The 26456-nt window shown below is 40.9% G+C and overlaps 2 protein-coding genes across 2 annotated transcripts in view; both read right to left on the bottom strand.

The window, feature by feature from the left end:
* Positions 1 to 16654, bottom strand: part of mosmoa (modulator of smoothened a) — a 32081-nt gene extending 15427 nt beyond the window's left edge. The window contains exon 1 of the mRNA XM_086093426.1: positions 15699 to 16654. Within this exon, the coding sequence (XP_085949552.1) occupies positions 15699 to 15804 (106 nt within the window). The 5' untranslated portion in view covers positions 15805 to 16654. The remainder of the gene's footprint in view (positions 1 to 15698) is intronic.
* A 2823-nt stretch (positions 16655 to 19477) lies between these two features.
* Positions 19478 to 26288, bottom strand: LOC147181755 (kelch-like protein 24). The gene is made up of 12 exons (XM_086093396.1): positions 26177 to 26288; positions 25613 to 25885; positions 25363 to 25497; positions 24760 to 24951; positions 23703 to 23846; positions 23212 to 23398; positions 22963 to 23109; positions 22250 to 22378; positions 21870 to 22046; positions 21539 to 21685; positions 20046 to 20211; positions 19478 to 19972 (listed from the first exon to the last, which is right to left on the bottom strand). The coding sequence occupies exons 2-12, from the start codon at positions 25862 to 25864 to the stop codon at positions 19816 to 19818; spliced, it is 1833 nt and encodes a 610-aa protein (XP_085949522.1). The 5' UTR covers positions 25865 to 25885; positions 26177 to 26288; the 3' UTR covers positions 19478 to 19815.
* Positions 26289 to 26456: the final 168 nt, after the last annotated feature.

The following is a 26456-nucleotide window of genomic DNA, read 5'->3' as shown; positions in this document are numbered from 1 at the left end:
GGAAAGGTTGTAAAACGCTGGTTTATATTAACATTACTGTGATATAACACAGTGTAGTTGATCAAAATTATATTGCAACAATTCTCTTATCAATTTACATTAGCTGATTTATTTAAAGAACATATGTCAAAGTCAAGGCCCATCCGGCCCGCGAATGAAGTCTATCAGGTCCTCGGGATGACTTTTAATTACGATTGAAACCGGCCCGCACGCTATAGCCGCTCGTTGGTGTTTTACACGCGCCAAAACTACATTACCCACAATGCAACGGTTGCCGCGACTTCACTACAGAGCGGCTCGAATTTACGGAAGTCGGAAGTCTGTGGCGTCCAACACATTCATGAGCAGTTCGAGTGGATGATGTTTGTTTTCAGCCCCTCCTCACCAAAATGGCTAAACGGAAAGTGGATGTGGAGAACAGGGGGTTTCAAGACAGGAAAATTTGGCTGTAATGAAAGATTATAATCTAAGAAGGCATCATCAAACGTCTAACGATGACAAATACAAGAGAAAAGCTTTAAATACAGTTTTTGGTTAGGTGCAATCATAATGATATGTTTTAATAAATGTTGACCCAGTTTGACCCTCGGCTTGTGGCCAATTTTTTAGGGGGGGCCCTCTGTGATAATTGACTTTGACACCCCTGATTTAAAGGGATACTTTGACTCATGTAGCCATTTTTAGCAATAAAAAGTTCATATTTGGTCTATAATTAATTTGATAACATCATTATTTTTCATGTACAATTGATACCTTTGAAATTAAAACACATTTTGCCACTTGCGCTCGACTAAAAATTACATCACAAGTAGGGCCCGACCGATTAATCGGCCGATTATTGGCCTTCAAATATTGGCCAAAACAATCGGCTAATTGGGCCAAATGGCCGATTATTTTCCCCTTAAAATGTTATTGAAGAAAACCTAAGCTTCCGACGCTGTGAAAGTACCCCGAATGCACCATTTTTGCTCACATACCATTAGCAACTAGCAAGTGTGTAGCGTATGTTATTCTGGTTATTCTGTTGTCCCTAAGCGTCCTTTAAGCCAGTGGTCCCCAACCACCGGGCCGCGAGTCATTTGGTACCGGGCCGTGGGTCATTTGGTACCGAAAGAAAAAAAATTGCATTATTTTAATTTTTTCGAAAATTATGTTTCATTTTGAAAAGTGGCCGGATTCTGTCTGTTACATCCGCCCCACTTGACGCACTTCAAGGCCGCTACACCACACGTCACATGATACATCACGCTAAATTTAATTCCAAGCTAGCAAAATGAGCAAAAAACAAACTTCTTTAAAAAGTTTCTTTGCGAATGGGAAACGGTCCAATGAAGGGACAGAAGAGGAACCTGGACCCTCTAAAAAAGGGAAAGCTGCCTTTAACAGGCAGTATCAAGAATTGTATTTAAAATATGGATTTATCGCCACGGTCGTTTCGCACGCACCAAGCCCGCTGTGCGTAATATGCGGTGACCGGCTTTCTAATGAGGCGATGAAGCCTTCAAAATTGGTTCGCCACTTGGAGAGCAAGCACCCCACAGCAAAAGACAAGCCTTTGGAGTATTTTCATGCACTTTGTTTTTGTGTTGTGTCTTATTTTGAAGGTATGTTTAAACGCTACCATAGCGACCAGAGTGTGTTGCATTGTTTTGGGGCAGAAACGATGTTGCTCATGTGATGTTCTGTTGTTGGTGCGACATTACGGACACCGTTAATAAAGTTGCACATGATTACACAGTAGATTTACGTTCATTATTATTATAGAGAAAATACCAGTTTTTTTCTTGTCATTTTATTTTGTTTTTATCAGCTAAACCTTTAGATTGGGCCGTGAAAATATTGTCAGACATTAAACCGGTCCGTGGTACAGAAAAGGTTGGGGACCACTGCTTTAAGCTGTTTCATGACACCGCAGTTGGAGTTAACTGTAAAACTAAACACACGACGTTAAGAATTACATCCACTGTATATTTAAATATAAAACATCCTTTGTTTATAAAACATTGCTAGCCTAGCGCTAATGCTAAAAGCGAAGGGAGGATCCCATTCAAATGCTAACAGGAAGTTAGCATTGACTTCGGAAGTGTTTTTCCTTCAAATGGCGAATATCCACACACAAATATTGTGGGAACACATACCCACAAGTGGGATAACACTATGCGAAGGCACAAATTATCCCAATGTGTGAAAAACAAGTTATTTTAATAGAATTCAATCGCAACTTTCTTCTTTTTTAATCAGGAACAGACACTATTTTGTTCTTACTGTTTTTCAGTTGCTATTGTTTTAGTTTATTCTATTTTATTTAACTTTTTTGTTTTTTTATTCTGTCATTGTCCTTTCAAGTTATATTTAAAGTTGATATTTCAAGGATTCAAATACTTTCTTTTCTCAAAATTCAAGGATGGGAGCATCCAAGTATTTTTTTTTTCTTTCCACATGACATGCCACGAAATACAATCCCCCAAGTTCCCAGGTTATTCCAGTAAGTCCCAAGACTTGTGAAAATAACACAAGATACAAATATATAAAAGAAAAGTTTAATGCTTTACAGCAGTTGTAAACAATTAAGAATAGTTTTATTGTTGACACATAAATCTATACAATAACCTTGTATACTTCATGAAATATTTTTGATAAAATTATATTATGGACTTGTCATTCAAAGCAGAGAATCTTAATAGCGAAGGTTTGTGCGTTTGTGACACCCATTGAAAAGGAATGGGGGGTAATTTTATGCATTATATATATATTTTTTTTAATAATCGGCAGATTAATTTGTATTTTTGTCTGCCAGAAATCGGCATCGGCCTAAAAAATGCATGGTCAGGTCCTAGGGTTCAGGTGACGACCAATCACAGCTCAACAGTTCTCTGGATTTGGTCATGTGATGTTAGCAAACTGAGCCATGATTGGTTGTTACCTGAGCCCAAGAGCTCATTTTCCGTCAACAGCAAGTGGCAATTTTTTTTTTTTAAAGGTATTAATTGTACGTGAAAAATGTTCACAAAAAAATAATGAAGTTAACAAATTAAAATCTTCTTAATGCTGAAAATTTCTAAATGAGTCAAGTATCCCTTTAAACAAACAAAAGAGCAGGACAGCATGTAGAAAAGTACTAAAAACTGAATGATTCTTAAACACTTTATCCAAATGAGAATGAAGTCCAAAATGTCAAAATAAATTCCAGTCTACTGATTTCCTGTTTAGAACATGCATACAGCATACTGTGTTGACATCTGAAATCAATTACATTACCGTCAACAGCTAAAGACACTTTCTCCAGTGTGATGCAGACGTCAAAATCTGCAACGTGGACAACCTTACTCCAACTATTTACTCAATTTGTTGTTGTGCATTTTTTGTGGGGGGTCTCGGACCAAGTTTTGCACTCTTTCCTTTCTTTTTAGGCTTGGACAGCAGCCTGTTTAAGCAGAAAATTAGATAGGCCTGGGTTGGTCCTTTTTAAGCTCCTTTCACTTTGAGAATTAAAGTCAGCTTTTCCACAGCATTTGTCCAAAGTTGCTGTCCCGCGTGAAAGGGATCGATATCGAATGACATGTTGAAGCTGGCGAATTTGCCAGTTCCTGAAATAGCGTCAAGAGGCATGAAGGGACAAGCGGGAAACCAGAAAAAGGGTCTCCGCTCAACTTTTTTTCTTTAAAGCTGTGTTTTGTACATGAACAAAAATCAAACAAAAGAAAATGTAAAAACAATAAGACAGTTACAAAGTTAAAAAAACATTACACGAAAATTAGGGCTCAAGTCATGCTGTGTTGAACACTAAGGAATGGACAGTGAAGCCATTTCAAGATTTGGAAGGAAATAGCAGAATCTTAAAATGTACTCAAAAGCAGCCAGTGGAGGTAAGCCAGAATGGGAGTTATGTGCTCTCCCTTACATATTGCAGATAGGCTGCATAGAAGTATTTTTGAACCAACTGGAGATGTTTGATGGCTGACTCCAAAGTCAAGTGCATTGCAGTAATCCTGCTGAGATGTGATGAAGGCATGGATTACATTTTCCAAGTGCTACTGTAAGAAAAGACTTCAGCTTTGCCAGCTGCCTGAGGTCAAACGAAAACGCCTACATTGGGGATCCCATTTAAAATCACTGTATTATTTAAAGTAGAAGCTAGACAATGTGAACGGAATGTTGCGCTACGTTGACTTCTGTCTGGAAGGCAGTAATGCGGGCTCTACCTCTGATGCGCCAATCTTGCCAATTAAATACTGAAACGTGATGGTTTCTCCCAAATCTACTATAAACAGCAGCTCCTTAAAATTGTAGTCATTCTGTCGCCTTATTGCACATCTAGCATCACAAAGCACACTGTAACTTGATGCGAGTGTACTGGGTACGATATCAGATCAGACAGAGGGGCAAATGTATGGCCTCGGGTAGCGAAATGAGGAAGAGCGGCGTCACAGCAAAGTGTCAGCAGTCAGAGCAGGAACATGCTTCACTGGCACTGGTGCAGCCACTCTAGATGGCGGAATTCAATTAGGCTGCGCCTCAAGGGGAATTTCTACCTGACTAAGCAAAAGCAGATTAGTGCAGTGCACACTTGATGCCTGCTCGTGCTTTCAATCAGTGGGTTAGCTGTCACACGTAATTACCAAATGTAGACAAATAATGGGGTGCTGCTGCTGCTGCACTGTGTCCAGAGATGCAAATAAATACCTGGCATCCCATATTATCCGGCAATACAGTCAAGCAAAAATGTTAAAAGCTAAAAATGGCATTAAAAAAAATAAAAATCATTAAAAATAAATAAATACAATACTTGGACATTAGAAAGCATAGCTAAAAACACACACACACAACTGTCTCTTATTGCCTGCCAATAAAATACAATTTAAAAACTTCAAACATACACTGTGACTGAAGAAGAGAACATTTGTATGTGACGCCCCTTTTGGAAAGAGGCACTGTTGCCCCAGGGGTGTGGCGGGTTTTAGCGGTCAAGAGGAAATCCTGGCCCTTGTACAAAACCCGGCGATAGCCTGGCTTTCACTGCAACAACAAAACACAAACAACACAAACCATGCTGGTGATTCAAAATACGAGTTTTTCCATTTGAGCTCAATATGACAGAGAAGTGTAGTTTGGTCTCAGAACGTGTCTTATCGCCACGGTAATTCCCTTGTCACTCGGCAGAACACTTATGAAATAACTCCTTGGGGGAAGAAAATAGAGGTCAGGCTAAAGACAAATACTCAAAATGACTCACAGGCTATATTTTAAGTCACCCTTCTATTACGAAGCCACCTTGGCCATCATTGAGGAACGAGAGGTGAGGGAGCCTAACTTGTGCTGAGAACAGGACAATATTGGACTTAATGGTAACGCTTTACAACCACTTCCCCAGAATCTTTGGTGATCCTGCTGTTTCAGTGGCTCTCCATGGAATGTCTGCCAACCAAGCGGAGGGCAGACGCACAACACAGCACATGGACAACGCCACAGAAAACGAGCAGCCTGTTGTGGTTACGACTTTTTCAGGACAAAATATTGGGCTTTCAGCCCAGCAAATGCACGCCAAATGCATGCAGTGTGTGTTGTGACGAGGCATTTTTGGAGTGCTTCACTACAACATTTTTCGACACAGATTAGAGGTTATACCAAAAAAATTACCAATTTATAAAATGTGAGAGACCTCACACATGAATTGCTTTTCTTAGTTAATTGGTAAGTGACTGCCATTACTATACCAAAAAATAAAAACCCAGCCTTCATTCTACAGACACACGCCGGCACGATAGACCCCCTAGGTCAGAAGTGGATTCGGTGGGAGGAATGACCACATTTTATTATCAGGAAAGGATAGCACGCAAGCACCCCCCCCCCCCCTTACTCACTCACCCAAACACACACACACATGAACAAGTCTCCCACGCCACCTGCACCGAAGTACAATGCAAGTTTCCACATGATTTTTGGCAAATGCTTGAGATATGATAGTGTACAATATACTCTGCGATCCATCTTGTTTCTAGCGCTTAATATAAGGACCGGAAGCGGAGATCCACAGTGATGAAGTATTTTCCAGTGTTTGAGAAAAAAGTCCATTGATTTGCATTGTATGCATCCTCCTCTTCTTTTTCTTTGTCTTCTTTTCTTCTTCGCTTCTTTTCTACTCGCAAGGAACCTTGGACTTTGTATTACGGAGCGACTTGTACGTGCAGTGCCGTCCCACTCATTATGAGACTCGCTTGAATACACTGATTTATCCACAGTGTTTTCACGTTATTTTCTGTCTCTACGGCAACAATGCCACAGTGTGTATTTGTGTATCAGTGTACTGTATACTAGGAGTGTGACGATATATCAATGTCGCAATAAATCGTGATACTTGAGCCTCGTTTCCACCGACGGTATCTAAGTAATTTTATTTATTTACTTTTGCAATGTTACACAAAAAAATCGTCAGAGTCTATCAAATTAAACAATTCACTATGTAACTGAATGACATGTTGCATAACAATGGCGTTTAAGAAAGACACAAATGTGTTCAAAGAAAGTAGTCTCTGTTAAGAAGACATTTGAATTTGTTTAAAAAAAATACTTAAGTACTCACTGTGAAGAAGACACCAGTTTGAATATTTTGTTTCAGTGATGGTACAAAAAAAGAACTATTTTCTCATTGAAAAAACATTAATTTATGTCTTGAATAGTTTTACCGTAGATTGTCGTGGATTTATTACCTGACCAATATAACGATAATCGCGCTATCATCATATCGTGAAATAATCGTTATCGTGAGCCTTGTATCGCATATCATATCGTATCGTGAGGTACCCAGAGGTTCCCACCCTTTCTGTATACTTGTATATAAGGTTGTATTCAGACCAGAAAAGTCCTTTAGTCCGCTTGTTTGGTCCGGACCAAAAGCGGACTTTATTTTTTTCTGTTTGGTACGGTTCACACTGTGCTTTTTGCAAGTGGACTATATTGCGTAATCACATCGACAAGCATGACGATCTGTGCTCCCATTGGACAAAAATGATGAGGGCTGAACGCATAACAAAACCCGGAAATAGAGGAAAATTACGACGTGCTGCATTACTGCTCTGCATATTTGTGGCATTATTAGATGCAAGATATTTGCAAGCGTCAAGAGCAGCTCATTTAACGGAAGTTCTGCGACACTGTTTCTAATTTTGAAACAGCCTCGTCCTCAGTTGGAGCAGATCATCCGTGGTTTGTATTCAGTCTGCGAAACAAACCGCTACGAGTGCGTTTAGGAGAGGACCGAGACCACTTCAAAAAGTGGGTCTCGGTCCGCTTGTTTGGTCCGCACCAGGATTTGTTAATGTGTATTCAGACCTTCACAAAAAGTCCGGATCAGCGTGGGAAACAAACTCTGATCCCTTTAAAGAGGACCAAACAGTGCAGGTCTGAATACACCCTAAGCTCGTGCTTTTGGCACGCAACCCACTGTAAATACTCGAGCAGATGTAAATAAACATGGCGACTAGTGCCTGGACTCGGGGCCGTCATCAGCACTCGAGATTCTCGTTCACATCAATGACCAAGTCCCGAATAAACTCTCTCGCTTATTGTACTTTTCCCGAAAAAACACTTCATAGTCAAACATATTAAAAATCCAATTTGATCAAAATATTAAACGGAAAATAGAGTGCACTTTAATAGCGCTTTATCTCCATACATTTACTAAAGCCATATGCACTTATCTAATTCACACAGAGTTGTCGAAGACTACACTGGCCATTGACACAATGTACCAACTCCACGGAAATAACAAATAACTTACTTTAAGCACCAGGTCCCGCGGTGTCTACCCTGGCCAACGGGAGAAACGCGGATGTTGTTTCAATGTTTTGTCGAATTGTAAATACATCTGCATCATGTGTCGCTCGAACAGCATACACACATCCTTTCCCTCGTCCATTTCCGCACCCCCGCAGATATGCAGCTCTTATGCTGAATTCGATGATGGTCGGAAGTCGGACTTTTCCGAATTCAAACCAGAAAGTGTGTAAGGAAACGCTCCCTTGAACTGGGAAATTCCACTTGCGAAGCCGGGGGAAAAAAAAGGACCCCGACTTTACTGACGGATTACAAGTTACTCTACAATGGCGACCACTATGGAAACACAGACCGTGAATGGTAAGACACAATGTACTCGAATATAAAACTAAATCGCTTTCTTCATTCATAAATATTCAACATAACATGACGTAACATAACATGACGTAACATAACATGACGTAACATAACATGACGTAACACAACGTACGTGACAGTATGCCGCTATCTCCCTGCATGATATTATACGGTGAACTACTGAACTGTATGAAATGCTTATGAAATAAGATAAAAACAATAAATGAAGCAAAACTGCAAGAAGATAAGTTTGCTGGAGGAGGTGTAAATGATTTTTTGAGGACCAAAATAAAAAACACTTTATCACTATCCGCCATTTGGTTTACTTTTGCCTTGAACGCTTTCAGGTCGGAACTGGGAAAAACCAACTCGGGTATTACCGACTTCCAACAATCTCTGTCGGAAGTCAGACTTTTCCGACTTCGAAACTAGGACGTGTGTATGGGGATGCCCCCTCGAACTCGGAAATCCCACTTGCAAACTCGGGGGGGGGGGGGGGGGGGGAGTACCCCGACTTCACCGGCGGTCTACAATGTGACGTCACTCTATAATGGCGACCATTATGGAAACACAGACCGTGAATGGTAAAACACAAGTTACTCGAGTATAAAACTAGATAGCTTTCTTCATTCATAAATAATCAACATAGCTTCACGTAATACAACGTACGTGACAGGATGCCGCCATCTCCCTGCATGAAATTATACGGTGAACTACTTAACTGAACTGTATGGAATGCTTATGAAATAAGATAAAAACAATACCTGAAGCAAAATTGCGAGAAGGCAAGTTTGCTAGAGGTCAAAATGAGTGTTGAGGACCAAAACAAAAAACAATTTATCGCTATCCACCATTTTGGTTGTTTACGTTCGCCTCGAACGCTTTCAGGTCAAAACTGGGAAAAGCCAACTCACTCAGATAAGTCCGACTTCCGAACATCCTCGAATGCAGCATTGGTGGAGCATGCGGTCACATGACCAAATAAACACTATGTCAAAGAAGAGCGGGGACGGGAGGATCGTTGATACTCTCTTTGATTTCGAGGTTCGAAATCTTGACGTGCCACCCCTAGTTTATAGTCATTCTGGATAAACAGTGACCCCCATTCAGGTCTAGAGGGAGATGTGATAATAAAAATCAAGGCAGAGAAACATCAACAACATCATAATGTGAATTAAAATTGAGTGCCCAGCAAATTATAATCTACACAGAAAAAAATGAAGAAGGGCTTCTACCACTAATAGTGATCTGAACATAATGTGTTGTATTTCCACGCCTGGAGCTTGTTAGTATCCAGGGCCAACAAAATGGCCACCCATTAGGCAGCAGACATGGTCTGCATTACTTCCCCGCCGCTCGTTTACAGACAATTTTCAATGAGAAGGGCTGCTAACTTTCGCACCTCCATTGTGCCATGCAATTAACTCACTCGGATAAAAATGAGCCTGTCGCCATGTGCGGGTCCAAATGAGAGGAAATGACTGCCGTAACTGCTCATCCTCAGCATGGCGATGCTCTCATTAGCAGGGCATTGAGGACACTGCTGTTTGTAAACTCTGGTGGGATGAGTCAAACGGGCTGCTGAAATGCATGGCGGACAAAAAGAACAGCAGCCAGCAGCTGTTTTCTTGCTAGTAATGGGGGCTTTAACAGTGCCCACTAACATTGGAGCACAAACGAAGCACATTTTTGTTCCTAATTTCTCTTAATTATGATACACAAAGCAAGGTTCTTGAAAAACGTGTCTTCTTTTCTCGTGCCTTGATGTATGCTAAATTGGAATATGAACAAGTGCTCTTGAAAGATGTTTGTTATGAATCACAGCATTTGCAAACCAGTATTACAGATATAACCTTTAGTAAATGGGTTCGTAAAGCAATAAAGGCCATTAAATAACTTTTGTCTACCTATCAAATCTTTCAGTCCTTTCAACGCTGCATCCAAGTACAACCATTACAGAAAAAAACCTACTATTGAATTTCTAATTGGAAACAAATGTGCAATGCACATTTAAAAGTACAATTTGGTGGACTGCAAATTAACTCTCTCCTACTAAAGCGATCAAGTCACTGGAAGCTGGAAAGCATCTTTCACTTCACGCTATGAGAGTCAAAGTTAGGGACGAAAATAATAATGGTCTTATTGATTGTTACGGATTGGATTGTGTGGCAGTCATTGTTGATTGATTGCATCTTAAAGCAATTGACGTGTGACACAACTGCATTAGACAGCAACATTTGGCTCCATATGATGTTTTAACCTTAAACATGAAAAAATATTATTCAAACAAACAATAACTGATTGTTAATTTTTACCGGAGTCAAGAAAATAATCCGAAATGATCAGTGTTTACTGTCACACCTGGTAGAAGATTACTGTAAAATTTAACATAAAACCAAAAATTAAAAGTTGTGTGTCTTTACTCTTTAGCTAAACACTACATAACTGATGAAGTTCTGCTCGCTTAATGCTAACATACATTGTAGAACACCACAGACATGCTAGTCATAACTCTTTAAGCAACGGATAATTAAACCTAAAAGGTGCAGCAACACAACACTCCAGACATTGTTTAACCTCTACAAAGACAACTAATATTACAGCAACTTATTGAGCAGTTGTGACCATTTAAACAACTCCTAATGAATGTCACTAATACCAAAGTTGAGGCTAAAAGGATGCACTGGCATCTATCTTTTTTACTTTTATACTTCTCAATTTGTTGTACTCTAGATATTTATAGCATTGCAATATTTGTTTCATTTTAAATGGTCTTGCACCAAACATTGCTCTCTTCCTTTTTCACATTTGGTTCGATATCTGCTTTTGCCTAATTACGCCGCAGATGAGATGGGCCTGAATTCATTGTACCCTACCCACTGCTAGCTAGGGAAATGCATTTTATCGCAATTGCTTTGGGTACACACCATCACCTTGTTGATAGGATAGGAGCATTAAATTGATTGAATTCCACGTTTGACAGCATTGTTTAGAACAATTCGATCTCTTATGCCCATCCTGTGCTAACATTGAGCCAACAAGATCCACGCTATTCCCCAAAAATGACGGGGGGTATTTAAAGAAGCTAGTAAAGATAACGTCTGTGAAAATGGTCTGGTGGAAATGCAACAACAAAACCTATTTGTACAACAACAACAACAACGTGGTATTACGCTTCATGTAATAATCTATCCCTGGTCTCGGGTAGCAACATGAAGAGAAGAGGGCAGTCTGTTCTTGGATATGATTTAGCAGTTTTCAGACGAGCACAGAGAGTGATTCAGGGGTTATTGAGGCTCTGGAGAAATGGCATCCACTTGAAGTGGCGAGTATGGAGAGGGCAGTCGTGAAGCGCCGCTGCCAAGAATGACACTTTCTGTCTGCAGGCTGCAGCAACAATGGCTCAGCACAGGAAATCAGCCTCAAGTGTTATTGCCCGAGGATATCACGCTGATGTGAGAACAATGTCAGGGCTTTCTACACAACTTGGTGGTCACTCACTGCACTCTCTCTCATCTGAGGTGCTTCTGCTCAACTCGACAGTATGTTGATTCTTAAAGGTGAGGCTAGGATTACTAAGAAATGTTGAGTTTCACATATTTCCCCCCTCCAAGTTTTGGCTCATTTTAATGTCTATCCTTACAATAAATTATTGAATCATTTGGATCCAAGTATTGAGCGCAATGCCGTGGCTTTGGTCGTATAGTGGTGCCAGGTACTTACTATCTGATAAGAATGTTGAACTGTTAAGATTTATTCCTCACAAGATAGCATTTGCTTTTGATCAATTTTTCCTTTCCCTACATTAAAATGTACCAAAAATAGTTGATCTGCTTATTTCATGTAACATTCCGGTGTATCTGAATTATGGTTAAAGTCAAATAAGTGTAAGTGATCATAAAACCCAAAGCCAAATGGTAACGTGTGACATGCTTCAGATCCTTAAATTGTTTTTCTGGATGCAAATGAGTTGAGAGCAGGTTATATGCATCAGTGCGTTACACATCTTAGCTTCAGCTCAGTTCAGTGAGCCAATAAAAGATGAACTGCACAAGGACGTTTTACTTTTTCATTGGCTTTTGATGGCAAAAAGAAGAACTTTGATGACGCAAAAAGAACCAAAAATAGCCCTTTTTGCCACTTAGGATAGGGGTATGTCTCGGTCCTGGCAGGTAAATGCAATATTGTTAGCCTAACAGAATAATTGCCTACGTCATTTTTTATTTAGTGCCATGACGTCAATAAAATAGCAATATGCTTGCTAAAAATGTGTGTTTCTTTGTTTGTGTAGATCAGGGGTGCTCAAGTTTGGTCCTCGAGAGCCCCTATCCAGCCTGTTTTCCATGTTTCCCTCCTGCCGCACAACTGAATCTAATAATCAGCTAATCAGCAAGCTTTGCAGAAGCCTGATAACGATGCTGATCGTGAATCAGGTGTGTTAGTGGAGAGAAACATGGAAAACCGGCTGGATAGGGGCTCTCGAGGACCGAACTTGAGCATCCCTGGTGTAGATTGTCATCCAAGTATTTGAATCAAGGCAACCAAACTCAATTTGTTGCATTTCCTTCTTATTTTGTTGATTCTTTTTTTTTTAATTGATAATGACAGTTAGACAATTATGTTATTAGCCTAACAATTTGCAGATATTACCTGCCAAGCACTTGAACTATACTGTATGTTCATCGTGATATCAACAAAATCAAAATGAAGTGTTTTTAAGTGTTAAGACACACTTTTTACAATTTAGGTAAGATTGTTAAGATATTAATTGACCTGTTCCATTAAATTTCCATCTTGTTCCTACAGGAAACAATTATTTCTAAATACGCACAAATGGCATGTAAACCACTGTTGATCTTTCACATTGATTTACGGAAGTTTTTAAAAAGTTTTTTTTTTTTTTTTAAATATGTAAGCTGGATCCTATTGTACATTTACTGCTTATACTATTAAATCTGACTAATTGTGTAATGTGTTTTTTTTCTCTTAAACTTAAAACAAACAACACTAGAGATGCAATTATTAATAGACAAGTAATCAATTACCTTAATAATTACTTTTGCTAATCAATGAATTGTTAAGATCATTTTTTGTTTAAAATTGTCCAAATGCTTACATTAGCATCTTCTCAACAGTAAATATTATCTAGCAGTCTGATTATCATTGTGTTGAATCAAAATAAAATATTTGCTCTTACTTTGGAAAACAATGATTCAAATTCCATCCATCCATCCATTTTCTGTACCGCTTGTCCTCACAAGGGTCGCGGGGGTTGCTGGAGCCTATCCCAGCTGGCTTCGGGCAGTAGGCGGGGTACACCCTGAACTGGTTGCCAGCCAATCGCAGGGCACACAGAGACAAACAACCATTCACACTCACAATCACACCTATGGACAATTTGGAGTGTTCAATTACCCTGCCATGCATGTTTTTGGAATGTGGGAGGAAACCGGAGTACCCGGAGAAAACCCACGCAAGCACGGGGAGAACATGCAAACTCCACCCAGGAAGGCCGAAGCCTGGACTTGATCTCACAACTGATTCAAATTTGTTTTTTCTATTTTCTGACATGCTAAGGACCAAACCACTAGCTGAATCATAATAAATTTTCCATCCATCCTTTCTCTGAAACGCTTCTGCTGCTGATGGGGCACAGGCGTGCTTGTGCCTATCCCAGCTGTCAATGAGCGAGAGGCGGGCCACAACCTCAACTGGTTGCCAGACAATCGCAGCATTATTCGTTTTTTGCTTGCGCATTTTCTGCACAGTCAGTTTGAAATACTGTAATGTCCTCTTTTTGAATAAAGGGGTGGAAATTTAAACATTTCTTTCAATCAGATTAATTGATTAATCAACAAAAATAATCAAAAGATTACTGGTAATTGCTTGTTAAAAATTTTTTTTTTTAGTAAAGTGTTAATGCTGGCATGACCAACACTTTGGCTAGAACATGCACAGAACGAGAGAAAACAGCCATTTGGACACTTGTTCCTTTGTCTGCACTTGTCTTCACGCAACCAGCCAACACACAAAGGACATCCAAATCAGCCCAACACAATGGGCATAGAGATAAGGAAGTGACATCCGCAACAGTCAGCAGAGGAAGTTGGTCACACTTGAACGACACCCATGTCACAACACTGTACTGTTGTGCGTTTTGGCCGTGGGACAATAAAGTCAAGAGTTTGATCTATCACCAAAAACCTGCATCTCATAATTTATTAAGTGCAAAATTGATAATTCTATGGCATTAATGTGTTGCAGAATGTGCATTTGTTGACGATGAACCCTCCCTGACCGAGTAACTAAGCTGTCATCCTGCAGTGGGAACAAAGAGACACAGCTGTCTGTCAAGAGAAGCAACACATTTCCAGGGCAGGCACTTGAATGTTGCACGGCTCGCACAAGCTTTTGTCATATATGAATTATTCGGGACAAAAAAATAAATAAATAAATAAGCTTTGTAGTTTTACGGATGGGCATGATAATCAATTAATCGAGCCTAAAGATTTTTGTTGACGTGTGGAATTGAAATGATTAATCACATTTTAATAGAACTGAGGCAAAGGGGACTTGGCTGTTGATTTAATCTCAAGCAGTTTGCTGTGTGAAGAAGTCAATGTGGCATCCAACGCATTGTGATTAAGGTCGCGGGTGCGCTGGAGCCTATTCCAGATAACTTTAGGCAAGAGTACACAACCCTAGATTGGTCACCAGCCAGCCAATCAACCATTCAAGCCTATGGAAAATGTAGTCTTCAATATACTGCACAAGTCTCTTTTCAGAATACAGGAGAAAGCAGGGAGTAAACTGAAAACTCATGGGTGTTTAATCAAATGCTACAACGACAAACATAAATCCATTGTGTATTTTTATGTATCTGTATGTTGTAACACCATGAAAAGGGCAACACTTACCATATATGATATGAGCAACAGAAAAACGGGGGTATTTTGTAGATATACTGTAACATTAAATATGAAGCCACATTTTGGATTTAGTATCAGGACTACACAACTGCGTTAATTCGCATATTGACATGTGTCAAGCGTTAGTCATAGACAGTTGTGACAGAATCCAGCCACTTTTCAAACTAAAATATATTTTAGCCTTAGATCCTTAATAAATCGTTAGTACACCGTTAGTTTTTTATTCTTTCAACTGTGCAGTCCGTCGTGGCCTGGTGTAAACTGGCCCGTGGTACCGGTCCACAGCCCAGTGGTTTCGCGATCACTGGTTGAGGGCACAAATACTCAAAGTGTAGTGTTGTGGAATCACTGCCTAAATACAGTTCAGTTGTATTTAATGCAAGTTTTAGGATACATTCAATCGTTAATAAGTGTTTGTTTATAAACATGGTGGCTGCACTGGGGGAGTTAAGCATATTTTTAGGTGATAAACGTTTGAGAACAACTGATTTAGGAGGCATGTTAGGGTGCACTCTTCTGTAGAGTGACTATACGCGCTTATATATGTAAATCTGGTGATAAATGCACCAGCATTTGGATGGAGAAATTGGACATCCAAGTTCCAACTAAAAGACAAGCGGGACTTCCTTTTTTTTTTACCTGCTGACTCGCCAGTGTTGATCCAGTCTGGGTTTGCAATGCTGGCTATTGCAAAGATATCCGCCGCCAGAAACAGGCACCCTGAAATGATGGTCAGCTTATCCATATTTTCTCCTTCATCCAACAAGCCTGTCAATGATGAGGGTGGGGAGGAGGCAGGGATTAGTGATGGGCAAATGTGGCGGACGTTGTCCAAATGTGACCACGGGAAGAAGGAGACAGTGGGGCGGCTGTTGTCAGTCTAACCTCGCCCCCCGCTACCCCTTCTACCACCTCAGCGGAATCCCCGCTCTTGTGCTTGCACTGAGCATTTTTCGTAGCGATGTTTTAGCTCTCTTCTCCACCACGCCGTAGCATCACATCACATCTCAAACTATAGGTCGCGTCTTGTGCGCTTGGGTTCTCCCCTTGGATGCGTTCGGAAGCATCGGGCAAAGATGCAGCTAGCAGGCGGCTAGCTACTTTCCAGAATCGGGCTCGGTGAGTCGAGCTGCGGCCCGCAGGCTGCTCGACGGCCGAAACCACGACTGGGCTAACATTTCACGCAGAAACCGAGGCGTGCGAGAAGCGAAGCAGTGGTGTCCGTGGGTTTTTGCTGTATAGCTTTCGGCGAAGTCACCATGGAAAACGAGAGCCCGTCACCATCACGGCGGCTCCCCCTGGTTCTCCTTAGTTTGTTAGCCGAGCAGCCTCACTCCTCCCCGCTCCTTGTTCTTCTTCCATGGACCGGTGGTGGCGGTGGTGGACGAGGATGAGAGTGACGGGGGCCACAAACGTATTTAAGTCCAGACGCGCTATTAAAGGTCCAAAAAGTGAGCAGCAAAACGGCACCGTGGTTGTTATTACGCGCGTCCCACCCGCGTAGACGCTAGCAGCCGAGCCTCCCGTTCCGCCTCATGACATCAGGCCGAACATGAACACCCACTTGGTCCACACACCATACTCATTGCCCTGCAGTGTTCTCGTCCTATTGGGGGGCTTCGTTCAATACTCTCGCGATATTACCTAAAAACTAAATAACATGGGAGGTCTTGTCCTGGGTTGCCCTGTCTGTGGAATTTAACAGATTTTATTTTTATTTTTTATTTCAAAGCGTTGAAGTAAGTACACGTACGATTTTCAAGGGCACCGGGCTAAACCAAGGTAACGTTATAGTGTTGTCATATTTGTGTGTTTAAATGTGTACGTGTGTGTGTGCGCGCGTGCGCGTGCGTGCGTTCGTGCGCGTGTATGTGTTTGCATTAATTTCTTCCCTTAAAATTGGTTAGTTAAAATGTTTTTTAATTTAACTAAGTACTTTATTAATTCGTTTATCAACTTTTAGGCTATGTAATTAAACAATATGTTTAAAAAATAAAGCATGGTTAAAAAAATAAAGCATTTTTTCCAAACACACTTCACTTAAAAATTGGTATACAATATTAAAATACATTTGGACTCAATTGGCAAATTATATTTATTGTTGAAATATTAATAACTCTCAAATTTGTTATGAACATTTGCTATTTTCTTAAACTGTCATTACCCCCCCCCCCCCCATTCATTTCATTTAGCCTATCTTTAACAATTGGTTTTATTGTAAATTGTGTAAAATGTGTTTTATTGTAAATTATTAAAAACAAAAATAGATTTTTTTTTTTGGGGGGGGGGTCTCGTTTTTAAATAAACGGTTACTTAGTAATGAATGTTATTAAATGTTTAAAATGCTATTAAACTATTCTACATACAGTATTTTAATCTATTTTTCCCTGGACCATCTGTTAATAAGTAAAATGTGGCCCAATTTTGTCAATCACTGAGGTAAAAATTCACCTTGATGAGGATATTTTGATAATATGAGCGGCAGTAATTTTTAAACAATCTTTATTTTGTGGTTTAGTGTATGTTGTAGGGAGTCTATATATTTGAACTAGAAAAAATTCTGCTGAAATTTTGAATGGGACTGCTGACTCTTGCAAGGTGGAAAGCCGCATGGAGTACTTGTAGCAGTAGTTGTAGTGATTTTAGGCCAATTCCTGTTCAATTCAGGTCACTTCTGGGTCACTTTCTGTTTAAACAGGTCACTTCCTGTTGATTTTCGGCCACTTCCGGGTCACGTTCTGTTTAAACAGGTCACTTCCTGTTGATTTTCGGCCACTTCCGGGTCACTTCCTGTTGAAACAGGTCACTTTCTGTTGATTTTAGGCCACTTCCAGGTCACTTCCTTTTGAAATCAGGTCACTTCTGGGTCACTTCCTGCTCAAAATCAGGTCAATTCTGGGTAAATCTGAGAATCGTGAGTGTACCAAATCAATTTGCCAAAATGGTCGCGCAGTAAAGCTATAAAAGCACTATTTAAATAGGAGCCCATTCCATTCCATTAAAAAACAAAAATAATAATGTTGTGCTTTTATTTTGAAAATTCAAAAATAAATTGGGAATGAGCTGAATGGTTTAAAATTGGAACAGCTGGAATCGGTCAAACAAAATGAGCTAAAAATCACATCGGTAGTTGCCGTATATGCGCGTGCAGCGTGGCTTGGAAAAAGAAGCTTGATTTGTGGATTTTTTTCCCCTTCTCCATGGATTCCAATGGGACTTTTTGGCATGGTTTGGGGGGAATTGCGTCGCATGGCAACTCGGAGTTCCGAGAAAAGTTATTTCCCGCCGAGTCGGATCGCATTTTTTTCTGAAAAAAAATCTGGGAACGAATAAATAAACCGTTTTCTAGGAGAGTAATATGTGCCTGCTTTGCTCTGCTACTGCTTTGCTGCGTAGCAGTCCCATAATTATGTCAACAAGAAAGGCAAAACATGACTTTAAAAATGAGTATGATGCAGAAATGCTTTGTCAAATTAAAACTGCACATAACTATAATTTCCAAAAGATTTGCCACTCTCAGAAATTTAGAAACCCAAAATTAAGTCTGTCTGATAGTTGATACAAATCAAATACAAAGACAGTACCAAATATTTCATGGTAGATTTGCTACAATTAGATTGTGCCGGTGTACTTATTCATGTGTCCAGTAATTGGAATACAGTACTATACTGAGGTCCTGTTTTTATGTTCCACTGTAGATAGAAGTCAACGGGTATTTGGCTCCCCATAGTGGCTGATGAGTGAGTTAACATGACTAATGTCAAAACACATTGAAATAACATAAAATTTGGTTTGTCATGTTTAATTTACAAAGTTTTTCACAGAATCGCCTAAGAGCAACACAGTGATGACACTCATTGTGGTTGGACAAACTGTAAATGACTGGTAACATTAAATTACCCACTGAAGGAAGCTGTAGTCTTTAAGTCTTTGATCTTCATTAGTGCAGACATTCATTCACTGGAAGCTATTTTAGAAAGTTTCATAATTTTCAATACCCACAGGATTTGTTCAATAATTATATATAAACCTAATCTGCCAAATAGACATAATGGACTCTTCTTTCTGCCTTGTTCCGCTCTTTTGGGCCAAAATAATATTTAGTATATACAAAACCAGTTATTACTATTACATTAATCATGCAACCTCTTTAAAGTTCATACTAGAAATTCAAGCCAGGGTGAAGGTTTAATAGAGTTTTTTTTAACCAGTGTTTGTAGAAAGGGTTTCAAATAGTGCTGCCAAACGATTTTTTTTTTTGTTAAACTAATTGCACAATTAAATCGTGGTTAATCAAAATTTGAACACAAGACGGAGCTGTGGCTGAAATTGTTGAAATTTTTTATTTTTATTTTTTTAACATTTGATGAATTTGTTTTATTACCCTTAAATAGAAAACCTTTAGACAGGCAAATGTGTCCAAGAGAATTAAACATTTTATTAGTGACTTCATTCAATTTATTGACAATTACAAAAATATTCTACATGAAATTAATACAAGCCTAAAAAAAAAAAAACAAACAAACATTTAATACAGCTCACATTTGTATTTCTGCATGGGTACCTTACCAAAATATTCACAGCTGGATTTCTTGGCCCATACAGCATCTTGTTGATAGCAAACAGATTTCAGCATGTCATTCTCACAGACATAGTTAAAATAAATATGTCACCAATAATAAAATACAGCGCTGAACATGGTAGTGCCGTGTCTCCACTGAGGGTGCGTGTTGGCGCGAAAGGCGTCCGTCATCACTTAGCTGCTGTTTGGCATACTGGGGTAGTAGTGCGACAAAACGTCTTTCCTCAGCAGGAGTGACACACAGCTGAGCCAGCTTCGACTGGTGGGCATCTCCCCAACAATCTCCCACGTGTCGGTCTCGTCGCAGAATCTCTCGATTGTGTCGTGATATCTAACAGGATGGTCAGGCATAAACTTCACGTGACAAAACGCAAAAGGTGCCAATGGTTCTGCTTTCACCTCACCTGTCCCATCCTTCCTCACCCCCCAGGACATAGATCTTTCCATCCACCACGGCAACACCGGGCCGGTAGCGTCGTTCCTTCATGGGGGCGCACATGGTCCACTGGTTGGTCTTGGGGTTGTAACACTCCACCTTGTCCGTGTTTTCCTTCGAGGCATGCCACCCACCTAAAGTTAAACAAAAAAAAAAAAAAAAAAAAGTAGTTTAAAAACTTTTTGCACCAAGCCCCGCCACAAGGAAAAAAAAAATAAAAAATACCCCTTATACTAATAATAATAGAGTAGCACGTGTGATGAGGAAAGCACATATTGGTTTTAAATAAAATACAGTTTAAAGGGATACTTTACTCAGAGCCATTTTCAGCAGGAAAAATATATACACACCAAAATAAATTTGATAACGTCATTATTTTTCATGAAAAATTCATACCTTTAAAAACGAATTTTTCCACTTGCTGTCGACTGAAGATGACCTCACCTGTGCTGAGGAAGTAGGTAACGACCAATCATGGCCCTGGCCCCGTCAACACGAAAGCCAGCTTCAATGTATCCTCACAAGTTTCTTGCCGTTTGTCCACATGACGGCGCGGCTTCGGAGCTTGAAACCGGGCTCCAGAGTGGAAAGATTTCAATACGCGTCCGTCTGGACACCATATGCAGGATACTCCTCCAGTGATGACGTAATGGCCGCAGCTCGATGACGACGCATTGCCGCAGATTGATGACGTATGCGCCAATTAATCGCATGAGAACCGTCAGTCTGTCAACAACAATGGCGGATAGCTGTGTTGTAGTAGTTTTGTGCAGCCTCCTTAGCTTGCTTATGCGGCAAAATATTTTACTACTTTATTCCCAAGTTCAACAAGCGGTGTTGTACTTGACTCAGCCGCCATTGTCACTTCTCCTGTGTTCGCCTTTTTCATTAAGTTTTGATACATGCAAAGCCATGTTTGCTCCAATAAAAATAAAAATAAAATAAAGCTGATTCTTCTTCTATGCTTTCCGTTAATTGCCTGTGGCTGCGCTACAGCGCCACTCCAGACTTGGCATATACATTACAGCCGTTAAATGTCCTCAGCGTCTTCTTTTGGACAAACGCAAGTCTTGAAATGCTTCTGTGTGTACGAGATTTGTTTGAGGAACGAAGCCGGTTTTGCTTCCGTCTGGATGGGGCCTAATTGTACATGAAAATGAATGAAGTTACCACATTTATTTTGGACAAAATATTAACTTTTTGTTGCTGAAAATGGCTTCATGAGTCAAGTGTCCCTTTAAAAGGGCTAAATCTGTGACTTTTGCGTACCACTAAAGGGGGCCAGCGTGGCACACAGACCAACAACTGTATTTTAATAGAGCTTTTCTAAATACATAACATATTTACAACCAAAATAGTATCAAAATGTGTCTTCACAACACCCAGTAAATAAAGATAATGCGCCATGTTCTGCTCAATGTGAACATGATACTCAAGTAAACAGTTAAGTGAATACTTTACCTATGACATAAATCTTTCCTTTCAACGTACAAGCTGCTGAACCAGAACGAGGAATCTGCATCGAGGAAACTTCGGCCCACGTAGCCGTTTTCGGGTTGTACACTTGTGTGAGATCTGAGCCATCGCCATCTTCAAGAACAGCGCCACCTGCAAGACAGACAAAACGCACATTGTAAAAGCGTTCAGAACCTGTCAAATCAAGCATTTCCTCACAGAGGGGCTTCTACACTAAATATGGACTTGATCACTCAATCGAGCAAAGCAGGTTAGTAATTCTAAACCGTCTTAGAAGGTGCTTTATTAATTACAGTACATTAGCAGCATGTCCTACCAGTAACGTAGAGGAGACCGTCCAGCGCCACAACAGCAGGACTTGTGACGGCCATCTTGACGGACCCTGTAAACTGCCAGGAGTTGGTGTGAGGGTTGTAGCATTCCACCGAGGCCAGACGAGAGTGACCTTCCCAGCCGCCCACAGCATACACAAAACCATCCAGCATCACCAGGCCTGCCAGCAAGGACAGAGACGCTTGATTTTGCCAAATTAATAATTTTTTGTTACAATTACATCTTCATATGCTGCTAAACAGAGTTACTCAACTGATTTTACGGTTACTGATAATTGAGCGCTTAAGCAGTGAGTGAATGGAGTCTTGGGACAAGTCTGACTGTTGCAATGTTAAATAATGGCACCCACTGAGACAGACGCACCGAGTTCAGAACGAGACGCATTCATGGAAGCCATTTCCATCCAGGTGTCGAAGCACGGGTCGTAGCGCCACATCTCCCGGCTAGCCGAGCCGTCAGGAAACTCTCCTCCAGCTAAATATAGAATGGAATCTACAGGGAAGGCATGAGAACACGTCTTAGCGGTGGCATGTGATCATATAGATTCATTCAAAATCTCTTTTAGCAACTCCGATAGTTTTAGGTGCGTTCCGGCCAACGTTTACTGATTATAGTAACAGTATAGCTATGACCAAAGACGTTAGTGTTTGCAACTTTGTAAATTTTACAGAGTCTCGTAGCTACTCTTTATAAAAAATTGCTAATGGAGGTTAAGAAAAAAATAATAAAGAAAAAAAAAACATGAGCTGACTCATTTTCAGATTGTTTTTCTGTATGACAAGATAGGAGGAGCCCAGTGGGACGCAATCAACATTGAAAACGCTGAACACTGCTGCAGCCATGGTTCTCATTTTTGTTGTAGAAGCACCAATATGTTGGAAGGCGTTTCATATCTAAATAAAATAAAAGATTTGTGGAGGCTAATGCAATTCAAGTTTTACAAATCTTGTTGGGCACCAGGATAATAAAGCATGTATAGCAAATAAAAAATATATATTTTTGTTCTCTCCCCACATTTTAGTTGTCATTTTATACTCTTGCATGTTACCTGGTTCCCTAAACAAGTGTTGACGCACCTGACACCACCAACCCGTGCTTGCTCACAGCAAAGGGCAGGCAGGCATGGTCCCTCCACGTATTCGTCACGGGATCGAAGCTCTCCACGCTGCGCAGTACCACTTTGTCGTCCTCACCGCCAACTGTTATGATGACTTCAGACGTCCCTGTTACCATGGAAACATCCTTGATAATGTGATGCGTGGGAGTCACTAATATAAATAACACTCCCACACAGCATGCAATATCTTTAATGGTAAAACGTTTACCTGTTGATTGACGCGGCCGTACCCTGGGGCAGAAGAGCTCCCTTCGGCGGTCCTTCAGCAGCATGTAGTCTTTGGCCTCGGAGATAAGCCTCTGGCAGCCCTGGTTTTCCTTCACCACATCCAGAGACTCGATCACATCATGGAGGTAATAGGGGCTGATGAGGGGCAAACGGACATACTCCAACACCTTCAGGAAAAGAGGGAAGATTTTTAAGAGGTTTAAAAAAAAAATTGCGACATGCATACACACCATGCAGTTACTTAGTGTATACTTTAACCCAGTGGTGTCAAAGTGCGGTCATTGAGGGCCTGAGTCATGCATGTTTTAGAGGTTTCCCACGTTCAACACAGCTGATTCACATTTAAGCTCATCAGCAAGCTCTGCAGGAGCCTGATAATTAAAGCAGGTGTATTGGAGTAGAGGAACCTCAAAAACATGCAGGACTCAGGCCCTCGAGGACCGGATCTTGAAACATGTGCTTTAACCTGACCTTGTCAAAGCTCTGCTTGCGAGTCGGGCATGTATTTAGCCACAGCATGGTGGCATCGAACACCAGCTCCTCTCTGCACACGTTGAGCTGGTCACTGGCAAGGATTTCAGTTAGTTTGTCCACACTCAAGGTCAAGAACTCCTCCTGAAAGACAGAATTCACATATAGATGAAATTAAGAAAAGTTTCACATCCAATGTTGCCTGAGATATGTGGTAATGCTACACAAATTGAACGCAATGAATTAGTGGCATGAGACTACATTACTACTGTGGACCCTGGCATACGCACAGTTAAGCACTAGTGGATTGTTTGTTTAGATTTACAATATAATATATACAAACACACTTTTTTTTGGGGGGGGGGGGTATTTTGTTCATGCCCCCCAACCTTCGTGTTGGAAGAGGCATATTCCAATCATTTTAATTTCAATTACATTATCTATATGCTATCCAGCCCAGCCACCATCCCCTTCAAATAGCGGGGATCCACTTTACACTGAAATGTGATGACATGTCGCATGAAGGTTAGATTTTTTAAGAATTTAGCAGAAGTCCAAAAACGGGACATTTGACTATTGGCTACACAGTTCATGGGGTCCCTAGTATATGACAGGTTTTCATTCCTACAGCCACGATGAAATCCCAACCAGTGCAACAAAGTCAGAAAGCATCACCAACGCTTAAATAATGAAGACTTATAGGCCACAAATACGAAACAAATGCAAAATAGTAAATACTGCAGTAACTGAGCAGGTCTTCTTGATGCGGTATTTGTTCTACCGCCGCTCAAAAAGTAATTGACCAGTGTTCGTGACTGCAAAACCCGTTATTTGGACCGTAGTAAAGCCAGGATCTCATGTGCTTATTGAACAAATCATAATGCCGCAATCAAATATTTTTAGATCGACTGAACAGGATAAAAATAATATAATTAATTTATGCACAATACCAACACACAAAACAAAAGTGCATATGAGGTGCAAGTATTAGAGAGTTATGAATTATTCAATAAATCGTTTCAGCATAGCTGTTGCGGTGGCACCACCAGCCTCTCACCTGTTGGCAAACACTGCTGAAGTGCTCGAGAATGTAGTTCATGCTTTGTTTCTCCAACTGCTTACAGGAATGGGCCTCAGCAAAGCAGTGGATCCCTACGCAGTTCATCTCGTCCATCTGACGTTCCATGAATCGGCAGCAGGCCTCTCGCACAGCCATCACATCCAGCAGGTTGGCGGCGGCCAGCAGTGCCTGAACAGAGTAGTTTGTCAAGTCACATTTCCACCAAACAGTGCAGTTCTGTTGAGCTTGCTGTGGGACACTTATCAATGGTTAAACGTGTGGTGATGCCGGAGATGATTCATAGTATTCTTCTCATGAGAGTGGCATAGTTGTCAAACTCCGTTCCTGCGGGCCGCAGTCGTACACGTTTGAGATGTTACACTCCTCAAAATCAAATACACCTGATTCATCAGCGAGCTCTACAGAAACCTGATAGCGATCCGGATTATTTGATTCAGCTGTGTTTGGGGAGAGAAATCTGTAAAACACACAGTTATTTGTTCCACTGTGCTGTAGCGAAGTGTGCTGAAGCTTGGCGTGACCAACATTTGGAAGATGGTTTATGCAAAAAGCCAAAGAACATAAGTGGGCAAAGCCTACCTGGACGTTTGCTTTGGAAATGTAGACCTCTGACGTGTAGGCATAGCTGACCAGCATGCCAACCATCTGCGGCTCTACTCCATTGATGGCCACCCGCTCCTGTTTGGACTCCTTCAGGTCAGTGGTAAACATTGTCTGGTGGGGGGCAGCAAGGGGGGAAGCCAAGCACAAGATCCACAGTTAGATAATCAGCACCAGGGGAATGAGGAAGCCTCAAAGGCACTTTATGGTGATCTTGACTCAGGTGTACCTGAAAGTAAGAGCTGAAGGAGGCCAGCACGATGCGGTGACAGGGAAACTCCTGTCCCCCGCAACACAGCATGACATCACAGAAGGAGTTGTCGAGCCGTAGGGTATTGAGGCCCTGCAGGACTGTGTTGGGATGCCGCGCTTCCACAAACACGTAGTCAGACTCCTCGCCATCCGGGGACGCCGGAGAACAGACGATTAAGGTCTCCTTCTGGATGCTGGCGAGAGAGTTGGCTGCCACAATCTCAGACATTTCCGACGCTGGCGAGCAATCCTGCGAGTCAAATCAAGAAGCAGACGCTTTTAAATACCCGTCAACTACTTGGTACACTGTGCTCAACATGACGTACTCTAAAGTTATGAAAACTCGATACAATAAAGAAAAATATTTTATTTTAACATTTAAAGAGGCTTGATTGGCTTGTTAGCTCGCTCACTAATGAGGCTCAAGTTAGCAGTGCAACGAAAACAGTTAGGCTGCCGGTTTTACGAATTCGTTTATTTGCTACCATCATTTTAATGTCTCGAAGACATTGCAAACTTCAAAACGAGAGCGGGAAATTACCTGTATGCATAATCGTGAAGCAGTGCCAACAAACGCCTTTGGTCGAGGTAGGTAAACAGTAATGAGTACTGTCTCTTCTTCTTTTTATAGGCGGTTGACAAACACGTTTACGAGCTCATTACTGACACTAATCGGCAAAGAAGTGTAGTGCAACAGAACTCGTGTTTCCTGTTTCCTTCTTTTTGAGCCAATGAGCCAAGGCAGTAAGGCAGAAAAGCACCCGTTTTACATTTAGAAACAAATCACCACGAAACAAAAAACGTCACAGAAACTATGTACT

Source organism: Leptonotus elevatus, chromosome 1 (genome assembly GCF_054856555.1).
Source record: "Leptonotus elevatus isolate MCC_2025b chromosome 1, RoL_Lele_1.0, whole genome shotgun sequence".
NCBI lineage: Eukaryota > Metazoa > Chordata > Actinopteri > Syngnathiformes > Syngnathidae > Leptonotus > Leptonotus elevatus.
Note: the sequence above shows the minus strand (reverse complement) of the source record. Positions and strands in the feature narration are given on the sequence as shown.